This window comes from Vicia villosa, linkage group LG6 (genome assembly GCF_029867415.1).
Source record: "Vicia villosa cultivar HV-30 ecotype Madison, WI linkage group LG6, Vvil1.0, whole genome shotgun sequence".
Classification (NCBI taxonomy): domain Eukaryota; kingdom Viridiplantae; phylum Streptophyta; class Magnoliopsida; order Fabales; family Fabaceae; genus Vicia; species Vicia villosa.
In genome coordinates, this window is record NC_081185.1 from 35,621,918 (window position 1) to 35,639,323 (window position 17,406).

Genomic DNA, 17,406 nt, shown 5'->3' on the forward strand with positions numbered 1-17,406 from the left:
AAAAAACATAGTGAATTTCATAACCTTAGTCCATCTGGGTCAACTTCTAAGACATTATTGGGGAATGGAGATTTAAAAAGGTCTATTTGCATAGCTTACACTAAACTAATGTCTATTTAAAACTCTTTTTTACAACATTCTCAATGTGTTTCCCCAACATTATATCTTAGTTTTTGGATGAAATTATCAATATTGAGGAACTTAGAGATCAAGAATCAAATCCCTTAGGTAATATTGTTACTCACCATTACATTATTATTAGTATCATTGCTTGGTTCCCCCGGACATTAACAATCTAACCTATATGGGGGGCTTGTTTTTGATAAGTTACAAAGGAAATGTCTATGAATTGATTAAACAATGTAGTCATCTGTTGGATTATCATGTTGATTATTTCATGATTAGTGTCATTCATTTGCTATCTCAGGGATGTAAAGTGTTGTTAGTATTCTAATGTGACTTGAAACTGTCTAGAGAAATTTGTAAGATTTTACTATGACTTCCTATATGATTCAAGTGTATTTTCCGACTTATGCAAGGAACATGAATACTCATAGTTACGGGTTTACTGTAAGTGAATTGTGGTGGATGAACATAACGTTAATTCTCTGTTTTTATGATTGATATTATGTTTGGTAAAATTAACTTATAGAGAAATATGTTGAACAAGATGTTCTATCAACTGGAGCAACAAGTCGAGCAAGATATCATATGCATAATCATTCGACATCGTGTTTGTGGACAGCTGGGCTGAGCTTTTTAGATCTTTGTGTTACAGATGCAGAGTATTCAAGGAATAGTATGCAATCCAATGTGGCGCTTGATTTAAGGATAAAAGATTTTATTTTTTTTTCAAGATGTATTCTTAGTTTCTAAGCATGGATCTTACTTAGGAAACTAAGGATTGAATACTTATCGTCATGAAGAAGATATTGGAGATTTTACAACACTGCCCTACTGCGGTTTTGAAGCCCAATCCAATACTAAAGACTGCTTTAAATAGAAAGCAACAAACCTTGTTTTTTCATGGAACTTACATTGTATTTTGTGTTAGGGTTTGTGCAGTCTTGTGAGCCTCTCTAATATAATTTTAATAAAAGAGTAGGACTGTGTCTTTTGAGTTGTAAGTTCTTTCAAACATTCATAAACTTTTAAGCATTGGATGATTGTGTGTCTTGGAAGTGTGTCTTCTAAAGTTTTTTTCTTCTTATTATCACGATTGTGATTGAGGGGAATGAGAAGGGTCTCATACCTAGTTGAGTCTTAGGTAGAAGTTAAGCACGGGTAGTGATTAGGTGAGAAGACAGTAAATCGGGGGTTGTTTGTATAAGACTTCAAACTGATACTATCATAATAGACTTATCCTTGGCTTGGTGTTGTTATACACTGAACTGGGGAACAACTTGTTGTGTTCATTTATTTTTGTGCAATGTTTATTTTGGATATATTGTCATTGCGTGTTGTTCAAAGATCAGTGTCTCGACATCTTTTAGGACATATGCGAATTTCATAAGACCTTGTTGTAAATCTTAAAAAAGATCAGTTAACATTTGGTCTATGGGCATGAGCCTTCACTATTTTCTAACACCATGCTCTAATTTACATTTTCATGATGTTTTTTTTTATAAATTTTTCCACTAAATAAATAATAATCTATCATATAAGAAAAGTCTACCATTTGAGCAATTCTTAGGCTATCCACATCAGCATCTCTTCCCACAATAATCCACATCATTTCTTCCAATTTTTGCCTTTTAATCATTAGTTTTAATTGTGGGCTGCGGCAGTTTCTTCCTTGATCATTGAACTTCTCTGCATTCAACTTCTCAACCTCTCATGATCTTGCAGTTACACATTCTTTACTCTCTCTGCCTATCCACGTTCCAAACCGCTTCCACCCAAATCATTGTGATTTATTGTTTTCCCTTTTCCACTTCCAATCTTCCCTATATTCATGCAATTGAAGTAACAGTTTCAGAATCGTTTCAAAAGGAGAATCTGCGATATCAAAAAGGAGAAACAGGGTACCAACCAAAATATCTGATACGGCGATGAATCTGGGGTTTCCGACTGTTGAGGTAATGCTTAGATCTTATTATCTTATGGTATCAACTATCATTCTACAAAATCCTTCACTATGAATTTGAGCAAAACTGAATCGTGAATGTTGTTTGGTTTTGCTTTTTTTCTTTTCTTTCTGATATCAAATTTGATTACGTACTTTGATTTTTTGTTTTGGTTATGGTGTTGTTTGGCTGCAGTGAAAGAGAATATCAGAGAGGAGACAAGATTGCGTGGTACGCTGATGGTGATAAGATTGTGAGGTACATAATGTTTGAGGTACATAATGTGATGGTGATAAGATTTGCGGGGATGACAGTTTTCGACGTCATGACTATCCTTGGGAATCAAACATTTTGTAATGGCTAAGTGATATATAAAATAAATAGTTCTGCAATGTGAATTGAATTGATATGTACTGATTGAGCACTGATTGATTTTATGCAGAAAGTAACACTAAGGAAATGCTGAATGGAAGCTACTGGTTTTATCTCTGCAGGTGCTGGACTGGTGGTGTTGAGCAAGGTAATTTTGGCATCCTGGTACAGACTTTCATTCTTAACATGTGATTTTTTTTTGTTGATGATTGAGTAATGTACATTTTATAATTTTAATTTCTTTCATAACATTATTCTGATTGTTACTCCCTTCCTGTTTTGAAACTTTTAAAATTATAATTTCAACACTGACAAAAAGCTATTGCTTATGTAATGTTTATGTGTGTATTTGTAAGGCACAACAAAATAATTCCTGAATGGAATAATGAATTTAATTTGTTTGTCAAAGATCCAAAGTCACACGTTTTTGACCAATTACTTTGATTGAAATCTGAATTGAAACTTTGAAAGTAATGAATAGTAGTGAACTATTTTATATATCTCATGTTTCTGCTTTTTAAGTTTTGAAGTAATTTTTTATTACTTTTGGTATTATTAGATAAGAAATAATTGTGGTGTTTAAGTGTATGATCAGCAGAAAGTTTATGTGGAAGCCACTGAGTGAAATTGCTGGACTAACCACAAGTCAAGAAGCTTGAAGATGATACATTGCTGATTACTCTTGCTGTTTTTCCAACCATCAGCAACAAATTAGAAACATTTTCATTTGTCTTCACTCTTTAAGCTTAACGATATAAGGATAAAGGAAGCTCAAAGTCAATTACAAGTCTTTGTGATACTATAAGTTGTTCTGTTTGTAACATTAAATTGGTAGTATCTTAATCAATTCTTATATTTTCATAATAGCCTTTATAGAGCTTAAGCATATGTACTCCTGCTCTAAAACACGTATGCATTCTAATCACAGCTTAATAATATATGTTTATGTGGACATGTCGCTTATATTCACAAATGATATATGCATTTGGATTTAAGCTGTTAATGATATATGTCTTCATTAAGCTGTTACAGTTTAATCTTCTAATCATCCTTGCTTACATTGTGGCTTACATTAAATGTGAACAAATTTAACTCTAAACTAACATGTTTGGCTGTAGAAAATATTTAATACATTATTATATTTGATATCAATACATATAATAATAATTTAATAAATCCAGCTACTAGAAATATATGTGTCATTTATCAAAATTTAAACAACTAATATAATAATTTAATAAATCTGTTTTATTAGTGTAATTACGGGAAAAAATAATAGTTGTGAAAATATAAATGTTGATTTAGTATTTATAGGAAATAAGTTTAACATATTTCATTTTATTTAGTGAGAGTAAAAACGAATCTTTCATTAGACTTTATCATCAAATTAATTATATAATTATTACATTAACTATTTTGTTAATGTCTCAATTTTTATTTTATTTAATATTCTTTAAGAGTCACAAATATTCGTTATGTTATATTAAGAGTCATAAATATTTATTAATTTAAATCTCCTCCACTCTTTTCTAGACCTAACACCCATATTACTTTATACCGTGAATATAGTTATATTTATTTGATAAATATTTTTCTACAAACATATATGGTTGTTTTAAAAATAATAAAAAATTAATTAACAAATATAATTTCGTATTAATTAAAATGATTAATATAAATATATAATAATAATATATAGTTATATTAAGGATTGTGACTATTATATAGTTATATTAAATTTTTTATTATTATATAATTATAATAAAGACTATAATTTATATAAAAATATTTTATTTTTGGGTTAAATACTATTCACCCTCCGCCAAATTAGCGAGATTCGGTTTTCCCCCTTATTAAAAAAAATTTAGCTTTGACCCCTTAACAAAAAAGATTTTATTTTCAAGAAAACCCTGTTCCATGCTATTCCATATTTGGCTGACTGGGCTTGTGGAATCTTGCTGACTGGGCGCCATGTTTGGCTGACTGGGCGCCATAATATCCTTGTTTGGATGACGTGGCTGCTGCATTTGGAAAGTTTGAAAAATTAATAAGTTGCAAAACCTAGGATTTGAACCCAGGTCTCTAAGGCTAGAAACTTGCAAGCTTACCACCAAACCATGCATACTTTGTTGTTTATAATGGCAAAACAGTTCTATATAATAATACACCATTCTTTTTCAATAATATGTAAATTAAAAAAGCTGTACATATTAATGAGTTTTTTAATTAACTTTTGCAATAATATATAAATTAAAAAAGCTGTATTATTTAATAATTATATAATTATAAAATGTTTAAAAGTATTTTAATTTACGTTTTTTTTTATAAAATAGGTAATTAACGTTTTTAATTAACTTTTTTTATAATTATGTTTAAAAGGTATTAAAATACTTTAACGTTTTTTTCATATAATTATATAAATGTATTTTAAATATTTTAACGTTTTTAATAATATATAAATTAAAATGTTAATTAAAATGTTTTTTATTTAATTAAATTTTTCAATAATATATAAATTAAAAAAACTGTAATTAGAACGTTTTTTTATTTAATTAACTTTTTAATTAACGTTTTTTTATATAATTATATTTAAAAAAGCTGTACATATAAAATATTTAAATAATTATATAAATGTATTATTTAATAATCATATTTAAAAAAAACGTTTTAATTTACATTTATATAAAAAGTTAATAATTTTAATTAACAACAAAACATGCATATATTAATTAAAACACATTTAAATATTTTATAATAATTAAATAATACATTTATATAATTATTTAAATATTTTTTATGTACAGCTTTTTTAAGTTATTATAAAATAATATTAATATTTTTAAAATGTTAAAATGTAAATATTTATAAAATGTTAAAAATTTATAATTTTTTTAATTAAATCTATATATATTTATTAACGTTTTTATTAAAAATATTTAAAATTTTTAATAAATTTAAAATATATATAAATATGTAAAATTTACGTTTTTATTTACGTTCATATATTTTTATTTGTAAAATTTTTATTTATGTTAATATATATATTTATAAAAAATTTATAAAATATATATAACATTAAAATGTTAAATTTAACAGTTAACATATATAACATTAAAATGTTAAATTTTTATAATGTTAAATATATATAACATTAAAATGTTAAATTTTTATAACATTAAAAATATATATAACATTAACAGTTAAATTTTAAAAATTTAAAATATATATAACATTAAAATGTTAATAAACATTAATAAAGTAATATATAAACATATATTAATATATTAGTAATAAAGTATATTAATAAATAAATAAATAAAGTAATATATAAAGGTAATATATATATATATATATATATATATATATATATACATATATATATATATATATATATATATATTTATATATATATATATATATATATATTTATTTGCTTTGGAAATTAAAACAGAATTGAGCATTCTGCTTCAGTGGTTGGTTATGCAACTATTAACCATTGTTACTCGAAACCCAGCTTTTGCAAGTTTGATTATTTGCAATTTTGCAAGCTTTCCAAAAACATGCCCGGTCAGCAAGATACCATGCCTAGTCAACAAGATTCCCCTCGCCCAGTCAGCCAAACAAGGGATAGGGGGTGTCTGAAAACAGAATCTTGTTTTCTAAGGGGCGAAGGCTAAATTTTTTTTTAATAAGGGGGAAAACCGAATCTCGCTAATTTGGCAGGGGGTGAATAGTATTTAACCCCTTATTTTTTAATACAAGAAGATATAGTAATCGAAAAATATTTTTTGGAATAAATATAGAGCCATATTAATAGTATGATAATAAATAATTATATTTTAGTTATAAAATAACAAAAAGCATTAATAAAATATTTTATGATAAAAAATCTATAATAATAATAATAGTAATATAATAGAAAAAATATTTGTTGCATTTTAAAGATAATAACAATGAATATATTATTCTAACTGTTAACAAAATTTGAATATTAACGGGAACACGAAGTTACTGATGATTTTTTTGAATATTAACATAAACATTAAGTTACTGATAAATTTTTTGAACATTAACGAGAATAAATTTGGAATGTTAATGAGAACACGAAGTTATTTATCAAAATATTGAATATTAACAGGAAAACCAAGTTATTGATCAAACTATATTGAATATTAACGGGAACATGAAGTTATTAATCAAAATATTGAATATTAACGAGAACATGAAGTTAGTAATCAAAATATTGAATATTAATGTGAGTATTAAATTATAGAGCAAAGTATATAATATTAACGGGATTATGGAGTTACTGCTAAAAATATTGAATAATAACGGAAACATGGCGTTATTAATCAAACTATTGAATATTAACAGGAACAAATTTGGAATATTAACGGAAACACGAAGTTAGTGATCAAAATAATGAATATTAGTGATAACATGAAGTTACTGATCAAAATATTGAATTTTAACGGGAACATGAAGTTACTGAACAAAATATTAAATATCAACGAGAACACGAAGTTACTGATCAAAACATTAAATATCAAGGGGAACATGAAGTTATTGGTAAAAAATTTAATATTAACGGGAAATGAAGTTTATTGATCAAAATATTGAATATTACTGGGAACACAGAGTTACTGATAAAAATATTGAATATTAACGGGAGCACGGAGTTATAGATTAAAATATTAAATATTAACGGGAGCACAAAATTAATGGTCAAAATTGTGAATATTATCGAAAACATTCAGTTAATGATCCAAATTTTAAAAATTAACGAAAACAAATTTTGAATATTAACGGGAACACGAAGTTTCTGATCAAAATAATAAATGTTTACGAAAACACGGAGTTATTGACAAAATACTGAATATTAACAGGAACACGAAGTTACTGAAACAATTTGGAATATTAAGCGGAACACGAACTTATTGATCAAAATAATGAATATTAACGAGAGCAAGGAGTTACTGATCAAAATAATGAATATTAACAAGAACATGAACTTACTAATCAAAATATTGAAAATTAACGGGAAGAAATTTGAAATATTAACGGGAATACGAAGTTACTTATCAAAATAACGAATATTAACGGGAAAATGAAGTAACTGGTCAAAATATTTTTCTATCAATTATGTATTTTGAATGAATCATTATTATAAATGGAGTTTGTAGTGGTTTCTCATTGGCCTACAAGAGAGAGCTGATCGTTTGAGATTGGGCTGATAGTTTGTAGTTATAATTGAGCCAAAATAACTAATTTTCTCCTTAACTAGCCATAGTTATCACTAATTGAATTATATGATTTTATTGAATATTTCTTCGTTATAATTTGTGAATTTTAACTTTTCCTTCATTATAATTTGTCAAATAAAATATTATTATTTTTATAACTTTTTCAATTTTACCCCAAACTTAATCTTTTACTAATATTTTTTATTTTTCTCAATCACAATGCGCGAAAACGACGGGTACCCGTGCGAACGCACGGGTAAGACACTAGTTTTATATATGATCAAAGATTTTAGGGTTAAATATGTCTGTTTTCCTCATAAATATCTCAAATTTCATTTTTAGTTCTTCAAAATATTTTTTTCAAAGAATGCACTACAAGAAATATGTTCCCCAACCACGTGAAGTTGTGACATGGTTATCACGTGGCTAGAAATTGGTGGTTGTGACTTGGTTCCCACGTCCCTACACCTTTTATAAATAAATATTGAAGATAACTTAAAAATGGAGGGAGTCAGAGATTTTTTTTTTTAAAAAGTATATTTGCGACGTGGTCATAACGTCACTGGGTTTAAATTAATTTAAAAAATATTAAAAAGCCTAACAACCTAATGGAGGGATTTCTGAAATTTTGAAAATTTTGGTTGTGTCGTGGTATCTACGTCGCAACGCTTTAGAGGGAATAATCGATGACCTTGAATTGACTTGGTCAGACTTGACTCAATAAAAGTAGTTAATGCAATAGTTGTTAGAACTGTTGCGTCATGCTTTCCACGTCGCAACTAGCAACATGTTCCACGTGTAGCAAACTTCTATCAGTTGGAGAAGTTGCGACGTGATTTTCACTTTGCTGGGTTGCATCATGGAAATCACGTCGGTATGGCCCATTAAATATTACCCAGCGCACTCAATTGGTAGCAGGAATTGCTATGAATATGTACTTAACCCCTAGGTACATGGTTCGATTCCTGCGGGAGGCAAAAACAATATTTCCTGGGCAGCCGATAAGCGGACCCAGGGGGGAGTATTGATTAAGCTAGTGACATGCTTGGTAGGCCGGAAGCCCTGTGGGGTAAGCGGAAATCCAGGGTGTTACACAAGGCGATTGATTTTGGTCCCTGTAGGGTCAAATTATAACATTTTCAAACCCATTCCCTTTAAATCATTCCTTTCATTCATTTCCACTAAGCCACTTGTGCTGGTTGATATTTATTTGCAATGCATGCTATTTGGTTATAAATGATATTTGATTTTTAAATGCATTAAATGTTGTTTGCTTTTTTTTTTACAGGAACAAAATTAATTCATATCATTAACCAAATAAATGTCAATACAAGGAGGTGCAACATTAACGAAACTACGCCTAGACCAAGAATTGGCCGCCTTAACTAAAGAGTCGACAACCATATTCGCTTGGCGCTTAATAAACTTCACCTCAAAGTTTGTAACAAGACTCAACAATCTCCGGATAGCAGTAATAATAATATTAAACTCCGACTTCCCAGTAACCGTAGAATTAATAGCATGAATTACCACTTGGGAATCACTTTCGAAAATCACATTATTTAAGTTCATGGTAATAGCAGTCTGGATGGCCTCCTTCAGAGCCAAAGCTTCAGCTTCTATAGGTGAAGTGATACCTTTATCCCAAGCTACACCTGCAACAAGAAATCTCCCCAAATTATCACGAAGCCACCACGCCCTATTCGTAGTTTGATGGTAATTATTAAAACCCGCGTCGACATTACACTTCAACCATCCTACAGCAGGGGGGTTCCGAACCATAGGGAGCTGAGGATCAATATTCACACCAAGATCATCCCGAGCATTAAACCAATCAAACCAATTGTAATAAGCTTGGATACCAATTCTCGCAAGATCTTCCCTATTATTGTTCCAAACAATATTATTCTGGTTCTTCCACAGACTCTCTACAACCATAGCAAAACGCCCAGCATCTTTCTTATCCTCCCGACTACAAATATCAAAGATAAGAGACTTAGCATCACTAAAAATTTGTAACCGATGATCAACAATAGTAGATAAACCTGCTGCCCGCCAACAAGAGTTAGAAGTTTGGCATCCAAAGAACACATGTCAGTCATCCTCCACTTCCAAGTCACACACCGGGCACACCAAAGGGCACTGAACAAAACGATTTCTAAGTCTACTACGAGACGGTAAGCAACCTCGAAAAATTCTCCAAAGAAGGTGCTTAACTCTAGGCGGCACCGAGATATTCCATAAACTATCCCAATTTCCATCCATCCTCCAATTAGACAGATATAAATAGGAATTTCTCCACAAATTATACCCTATACGAACACTATAGGCCCCACTTCTCTCCTCATTCCAAATAAGAACATCATCAACTACCTCCTCAATCAAAGGAGTATTCAAAATCTGATCAGCCACCACTTGTTCAAATAAAGAGTTGACAACACCGACATTCCATTGCTTACTATTGGGTAAGAGGAGGTCTTGAACCGTTAGGTTGTACACACCTTCAAGGAACAGGCCACTGACACGAAAATATGTACTTCCCCAAAGCCAGGAATCATGTAAAACTTTGATATTACTTCCGGTACCGATACTCCACCTACAGCCCAAACACAAAACATCCCTAGCTTTCCAGAGACTTCTCCACATAAAGCTTGGATTAGAACCCAAATTGGCATTCAAAAACGAGGAATTAGGAAAATACCTTGCTTTGAAGAATCTGGAAACTAAGGAGACAGGATCGGATAACAGTTTCCATCCTTGTTTAGCTACCATAGCCAAATTAAACGCCCAAAAATCTCTAAATCCTAATCCTCCATCCCTCTTCGGACAAGCCAACTTATCCCACGCCAGCCAGTGAATACAATGTATCCTCTCTTTTTTTGGTACAGTAATGTATGCTATTTTTAAATGCATTTTTTATGTTATTTTTAAATGCATTAAAATGTATCATATTTGTATTCTTTAAATGTTGTTTAATTTATCTAAAAAATAATTAACAATTAAATATACTAATTACAATAAATAGTATGTTTATGTTTAATGTTGTTTTATACTAATTACAATTAAATATACTAATTACAGCAATATATTTGTTTTTATTTTGTTCTAATTTTTGTTTTGTATGCAGCAAATTTTTTATTTATAAACAACGATATATTTATTTATAAGCGCCGGTATTAATTTTTATTTTGTTCTAAATAAATAGTAATATACAGTAATTTATATATATTAAATAGTTTGAAACATTTTAATTATTATTTAACTATATTATATTATTATTACAAATTAAAATATTTAATATTTCATATTTAATATACTAATTTAATAGTTGAAATATAATGAAATAATTATTAAATATATAATTATTGAAATATTTAATAGTTGAGATATTTATCGTTAATATTTATCAATTTTTTAATTTATTAAATATTTTATTTATTAATTTTTTAAATTGAAGACTAGTAAATATTAAATATTTAAAACATTGCATAGTGGAAATAATACCAAAACTCAAAATAACACTCAAAATATTTGCAACATTGCATACTGGATATAATATGAAAATATTTGCAGTTATGTAAAATTAATACCAAAACTCAAAATAAAATAAAGTCTATTTCAAAAAAATTATCTCATTATGTAATGTATACAAACGAATTGCAAATATATTACAAGTAATAGAAGTGGCTGAGTGGAAAGCCTTTGGTGTTTTTAAGCTAAATGTCATTGGTTCAAAACCCGTTTCCGTTTGCCAAGGGACCCAGGGACCAAGGGACTATTTAAGCCTATTATATATTAAACATATTTTGTATTTGATTATAATAGGAATTGTTTTTTATAAAACTGATTTTATTTTTTATTTTCAAATCTATGTTATTATTTATTAAAAAACAGAATAAGTTTTATTTAGTAAAATAAAATATATTTTTAAATATATAATATTTAGTAAAATAGAATCTTTAAACAGAATATGTAGTATTTTATTTTTTTAAAATAGAATTTATTTTTAAATATATAATATTTATTAAAAAATAGAATCTATTAAAAATAAAATGGTGTGTGTGTGTGTGTGTGTGTGTGTGTGTGTGTGTGTGTGTGTGTGTGTGTGTGTGTGTGTGTGTGTGTGTGTGTGTGTGTGTGTGTGTGTGTGTGTGTGTGTGTGTGTGTGTGTGTGTGTGTGTGTGTGTGTGTGTGTGTGTGTGTGTGTGTGTGTGTGTGTGTGTGTGTGTGTGTGTGTGTGTGTGTGTGTGTGTGTGTGTGTGTGTGTGTGTGTGTGTGTGTGTGTGTGTGTGTGTGTGTGTGTGTGTGTGTGTGTGTGTGTGTGTGTGTGTGTGTGTGTGTGTGTGTGTGTGTGTGTGTGTGTGTGTGTGTGTGTGTGTGTGTGTGTGTGTGTGTGTGTGTGTGTGTGTGTGTGTGTGTGTGTGTGTGTGTGTGTGTGTGTGTGTGTGTGTGTGTGTGTGTGTGTGTGTGTGTGTGTGTGTGTGTGTGTGTGTGTGTGTGTGTGTGTGTGTGTGTGTGTGTGTGTGTGTGTGTGTGTGTGTGTGTGTGTGTGTGTGTGTGTGTGTGTGTGTGTGTGTGTGTGTGTGTGTGTGTGTGTGTGTGTGTGTGTGTGTGTGTGTGTGTGTGTGTGTGTGTGTGTGTGTGTGTGTGTGTGTGTGTGTGTGTGTGTGTGTGTGTGTGTGTGTGTGTGTGTGTGTGTGTGTGTGTGTGTGTGTGTGTGTGTGTGTGTGTGTGTGTGTGTGTGTGTGTGTGTGTGTGTGTGTGTGTGTGTGTGTGTGTGTTATATTAGAATAAAATAGAAGTTAAAAGAATAGATTACATAAAAGTTAAAAGAATAGATTACATGATATGTATTATATGTTTGATTTTTATTATATTTTTTTAATTAAAAAATAATAGTGATGTATTAAAAATATTTTATTAAATATGTATTTAAAACAAACACATAATATTATTATATGTATTATTTGTAATATTTGTTTAAAAAATATTTTATTATTTGTAGCATATAATATAGACTAATAATGTAGATTATTTAAATTTAAACTATTTAAAAAAATTATTTGTATACAATGTATTATTTGAGCATATATTAAATATTAAATATATTTTTTATTATATTAGAATAAAACATAACTTAAAAAAATAGAATATATAGTAGGTATTATATGTTAGATTTTTAGTATATGGACGTCTAATGGTGAAAAACTGCCAAGGAACGTATCCGAGACTAGCAATACACATGCTTCAAGTAGTAGACCGACTATGGAATATGAGGAAAACTTTAATCTGATCGGTGACATGGTTGAGGATGCTTTTGGTGTGAACGTGACCTATAATCAACCTGAAGATTTTGATGGGGAATAGTTGTCGAATGAGGAAGCGCAGAGATTTTATCAGTTGTTGAATGAGATGAATATACCGTTGTTTGAAGGGTCATCAGACTCAAAGTTATCAATGTGTGTGAGATAATTGGTCGCCAAGGCAAATTGGAATGTTCATGATCAGTGTTTTGAATTCTTCATAAAAATGATGTTGGACTCGACTACTACGAAAGACAACTTGCCTACAACTTTTTATGATGCAAAGAAGTCGGTGTCGAAGTTGGGTTTAAGTGTAAGAAAAATTGATTGTTGCATTAATGGTTGCATGTTGTTTTATGACAATGAGTTTAGTACTAATGATGGATTGTTGGAGGAATGTAAGTTTTGTAATTGTCCAAGATACCAAGTTCAAAGTAAAGCCGTTAACCGTAAGCAAACACGTGTAGCACTGAAGTCCATGTTTTATCTTCTAATTATACCAAGGTTAAAAAGAATGTTTGCTTCAATGCATAGTGCAAGTCAAATGACATGGCATCATACAAACCAAACAAGTCCAGGCACTATGCGACATCCATCTGATGGCGAGGTTTAGAAGCACTTTGATCGAATACATCTTGATTTTGCTGCAGAACTTAGAAACGTCAGGCTTGGATTATGCTTTGATGGATTTGCTCCATATGTCCAAGCGTCGGGAAGTGCGTATTCTTGTTGGCCATTTATTGTAACCCCTTACAACCTCCCTCCCGAGATGTGCATGACAAAATCGTACATGTTTCTGACCTGTATCATTGCCAATCTTGTATTACATAAGATTCGTAGCCATTTTGCATGAAATAAATTATTTTCTACTCCAATCGTTTTGTTTAATCTTATAAAAAGAACTGCTTACACGAGCAAGGTAGTCAAGATCGAGATCTTGGTCGTAGGATCGTAAGATCTTACGATCTTTTATTGCCTTTTAGTGCTAAGATCTTGCAGAAATCTTTTTCGTATGCTTTGTAGTCAAGATCGAGATCTTTTAAGTAAGATCGTAAAAACCATAGTGCTGGGCCTGTTTTGTTTGACTTTCTAACCGGGTCGGATTTTTTTAAGTGAACCTGTTTTTCTGTCTTACTTAAGTTATGTCTTTCCTAACCCTAAAATTAAAAACGTAAAATGGTTGCAGCATCTTCCTCATACGATACTTTTCTCCTTCCACGAAAAACAAAAACTTTTCACCATCATCTTCGCCATTCATCTCCCCCTACTATCGTCTTTGTTCTTCTCCCTCCGTTATCATCCCAATTTCGCGTTCATCTTCTTTCTCCCACGATTCTGCCCTCTATAATGACTTCAAATAAAGGATCATAAACTGCTTCATCAACGGCTAAAAGTGGTGCTACATATTTGTCATAATGCATAATATCTTAGATGATTAGACTACTTATTTGTTATATTTATGTTTTTTGTTGAATGTTGTGATTAATAGGTTATCTTGTTTATGTATTATAATTTTCATGTTTTTGTCTATGTGAATTTACCATTTTGCCCTTTGGTAAGATCTTAAGTGCCGTGCTACGATCTTACTTTTATAATCTTTCACAGACTGTCCAATTTTACTTAAGATCCCGTGCTTGACTACTTGCTTACACCTATTATAATATTGCCAATCTTATAAAATTAAACTACATCAATACATATGACTCCAAGTTCTTAGCATATTCTACTCCAATGGTTTTGTTTAATACAATTTGTGTTATTTCTTAGCATATCAAAAGAATCACCACACATAAGATTTGTAGCCCATCTTGCAGGATAATTATGACCTATGTATTAGCCATCTTTGCATACATTTCCAGTTGTCTTGATCATTAAACCCTTCTCTCTCTATTACGAAGATTCATGGCTCTAGTTGCCATAGCCCTCAAATTTGGTCCAGCTAATAATGTGGAGGAAGAAGAAGATGACGGTTCCTGGCTGCTACTTCTAAAAGCTTGCATAAACTCATTTCTTTGCAACCTTAGAGCAAAAGCAGCATCTTCATCTTGGTTAGAAACCCCTCTTCTTGACCTCGCTCTAACCATCGATGATAATGTTGAAGTTCTACGGTTGTTGTTTTCTCTATCAATTTCTCTTTGCAGCCTTCTAGCCAATGCAGCATCCTCTTCATCCTGTGTTGTTGCCGCCTCGTTTCTCCTTGAATTCATACTCCTACTGGACGGATATGGTTGTAAACTTCTATTCCTTGTGCTAGTATAGAATGTTTTTTCTGGAATTGGATTCTGAACAGCTTGTCTATTATTTATGGCGCTAGCAGCAGCAACTTTCCTTGCTTCAATTTCTTGAGGAAATAGAAGTTGAATCGTGTTCCAGAGAACCGTGTTCACCGTGCACGATCGTCCATTGCTGCAACATGTTATTATCATCATGAGCTACCAACAATTTATTGAACAGAAACCTTATAAGCATAATCTTAATTTGCACGACAACCACAATTACGGCCACAATATGGCAGCTGCATCGGCCACTCTTTAGCACAATAGGCAGATTGCGCACTTTAAAACAATGGTCACTAGACAGTTTATAGTTAATTTTATATACCTTATCAATTGCCTGCATTTGGGACACTTTTTGCCACACTTGTCTGCAGCAGATTTCAGACATTTTCTACAAAAGCTGCAAAATTATATATTCTATGTCAAAAATCTAAGAATTCATATAAAATAAAATTGTACTAGTATCTCATAAGGAATTTTATAGCAAAACTTCAATTGGCCAAATCAGAAAAGGAAAACTCCTAAAGCATGTGTTTGAATTTCATACCTATGACCACAAGGAGTGGTACTTGGCTCAAAGCATATCTCCAAACAAATCTGCATAACAACACATAAAAATCACCATCTGTCTCTAAACAACATCATAAAACTACAGAAAAATAGAATGAAACATCACAAGAATCTTACTGCACATGAAAGCTCCTCTCTTAGCTTATCCATACAAGGAAGACCAGAACTATTAGAATTAACATCAGATCCCTTCTTAGTCAATTCCTTTTCTCCAACTTTACTTTCTTCGCCGACACAAATTTTCTTTTCTCTCTTCTTCTTCCCACTATCTGTTCATCAATAACACCATCACATAAATCAAATAGAACACACTTCAAATAGACATGAATCACAATCAAAATCAAAATCATGATAATTTACCTTTTTTGGGGGTTTCATCTTCATCAAGATCAAGAACAATCGGTTGTGGATTCCTCAAAGCTCTACGTTTCCTAAACACAAAATAACAACTCAAATTAACCCCAATTACAAATAAAACAAACATTCTTCAACAAAAAAATTACATTTAGATAAACCCTAATCCTAATCAACCCAACATTCTTAGTAAAGATCCAATTTTTAACAAAAATAATACAAATTACAGATGGGTATTTCAAAAGATGAACAAAAAAGCAGCAAATGGTGATTACCTTGATGAATTGGATAGCGGCGATTTGGAATTCAAAACAAGCCGTTTCTTTTGTTTGGAATCTCGATCCGGGGTATCTTCAACAATGAGAGCGGCAAGCATAAGTGCTTCTTCATCCCAACCAGCCATAGCAGCAGCAGATTTGAACCTAGGACTGATAAAAGAAGCCATATTTTGGCTATTTGATTCCATCAAAGCCGCTTTCTTTCGGATTACGGGACTTCGAATTTGTTCTCCATTTTCTACCATTTTTGTTGCGGTTATTCGCTCACAACAAGCACGCTGCTTCTAGATCTTGAATCTTTGGTTTGGTTTTTGCAGCAATTGGAGAGAAAGAGGGCGAAGAAAAGATGATAGGTGAATAGCAGAAAAGGAAATATTGGTATTTTCTAACGGTCGGATTTTGTTTTGAATAACGTCTTTCTTAACGGCTATATTTCGAGGGTAATAATGTCAAATCGGAGAGATCATTATTTTACCATTTTTACTTTTTAGTATCTACTCCCTCCGTCCAATATTAGAAGAGGAATTCATTTTTTTAGATTTATTGAATAGTTAATGTATTGTCTATATAGACTAGATACATTAATTATATGTGACAAAGCAAGTATTTTTGAACAATTTATTATTTTTATTTATTAATGTGTCTTTATGAATGAATGAATTATTTATTTTATTTACTCATTAGATTGGACGAAATATATGTTAGAGTAAAAAAAATGTGAAAATAAGAGGATGTAATATTATGCGTGAGCAATATGTTAGTTTGTCTTATAATAATTTTCATAATAAATATTTTAGGTAACAAACGACCCACTACAAGATTAGACTATTAAAAAAATTCACAGTAAAATCCACTATGAATATATTTAACTATTTTGTTTGATATTTTTTACCACCATATAGTTGGAGATGCGTTTGGAGTCTAATATAAGAGTTTTAGTAGGT

The 17,406-nt window shown here is 30.6% G+C and overlaps 2 protein-coding genes across 2 annotated transcripts; both read right to left on the reverse strand.

Moving 5' to 3' along the window:
• Positions 1 to 8,977: 8,977 nt before the first annotated feature.
• Positions 8,978 to 10,594, reverse strand: LOC131613523 (uncharacterized). The gene is made up of 2 exons (XM_058885185.1): positions 9,993 to 10,594; positions 8,978 to 9,653 (listed from the first exon to the last, which is right to left on the reverse strand). Exons 1-2 carry the CDS (start codon positions 10,592 to 10,594, stop codon positions 8,978 to 8,980), a joined length of 1,278 nt encoding a protein of 425 aa, XP_058741168.1.
• Positions 10,595 to 14,684: 4,090 nt separating this feature from the next.
• On the reverse strand, positions 14,685 to 16,802 carry LOC131611444 (uncharacterized). Its single transcript, XM_058883467.1, has 6 exons — positions 16,460 to 16,802; positions 16,191 to 16,261; positions 15,948 to 16,099; positions 15,808 to 15,857; positions 15,586 to 15,660; positions 14,685 to 15,390 (listed from the first exon to the last, which is right to left on the reverse strand). The coding sequence occupies exons 1-6, from the start codon at positions 16,705 to 16,707 to the stop codon at positions 14,856 to 14,858; spliced, it is 1,131 nt and encodes a 376-aa protein (XP_058739450.1). The 5' UTR covers positions 16,708 to 16,802; the 3' UTR covers positions 14,685 to 14,855.
• Positions 16,803 to 17,406: the final 604 nt, after the last annotated feature.

What these genes read in the sequence shown, in the direction of transcription:
- LOC131613523 (XM_058885185.1), bottom strand. Translation starts at nt 10,594, where the DNA reads ATGCATTTAAAAATAGCATACATTACTGTACCAAAAAAAGAGAGGATA. An exon ending in GCCTATAGTGTTCGTATAGG is followed by an intron (nt 9,654 to 9,992) that starts GTATAATTTGTG and finishes TGATATTTGTAG; the next exon opens with TCGGGAGGATAAGAAAGATG.
- LOC131611444 (XM_058883467.1), bottom strand. Translation starts at nt 16,707, where the DNA reads ATGGTAGAAAATGGAGAACAAATTCGAAGTCCCGTAATCCGAAAGAAA. An exon ending in CCGCTATCCAATTCATCAAG is followed by an intron (nt 16,262 to 16,459) that starts GTAATCACCATT and finishes TTTTGTGTTTAG; the next exon opens with GAAACGTAGAGCTTTGAGGA. An exon ending in ACCACTCCTTGTGGTCATAG is followed by an intron (nt 15,661 to 15,807) that starts GTATGAAATTCA and finishes ATAATTTTGCAG; the next exon opens with CTTTTGTAGAAAATGTCTGA.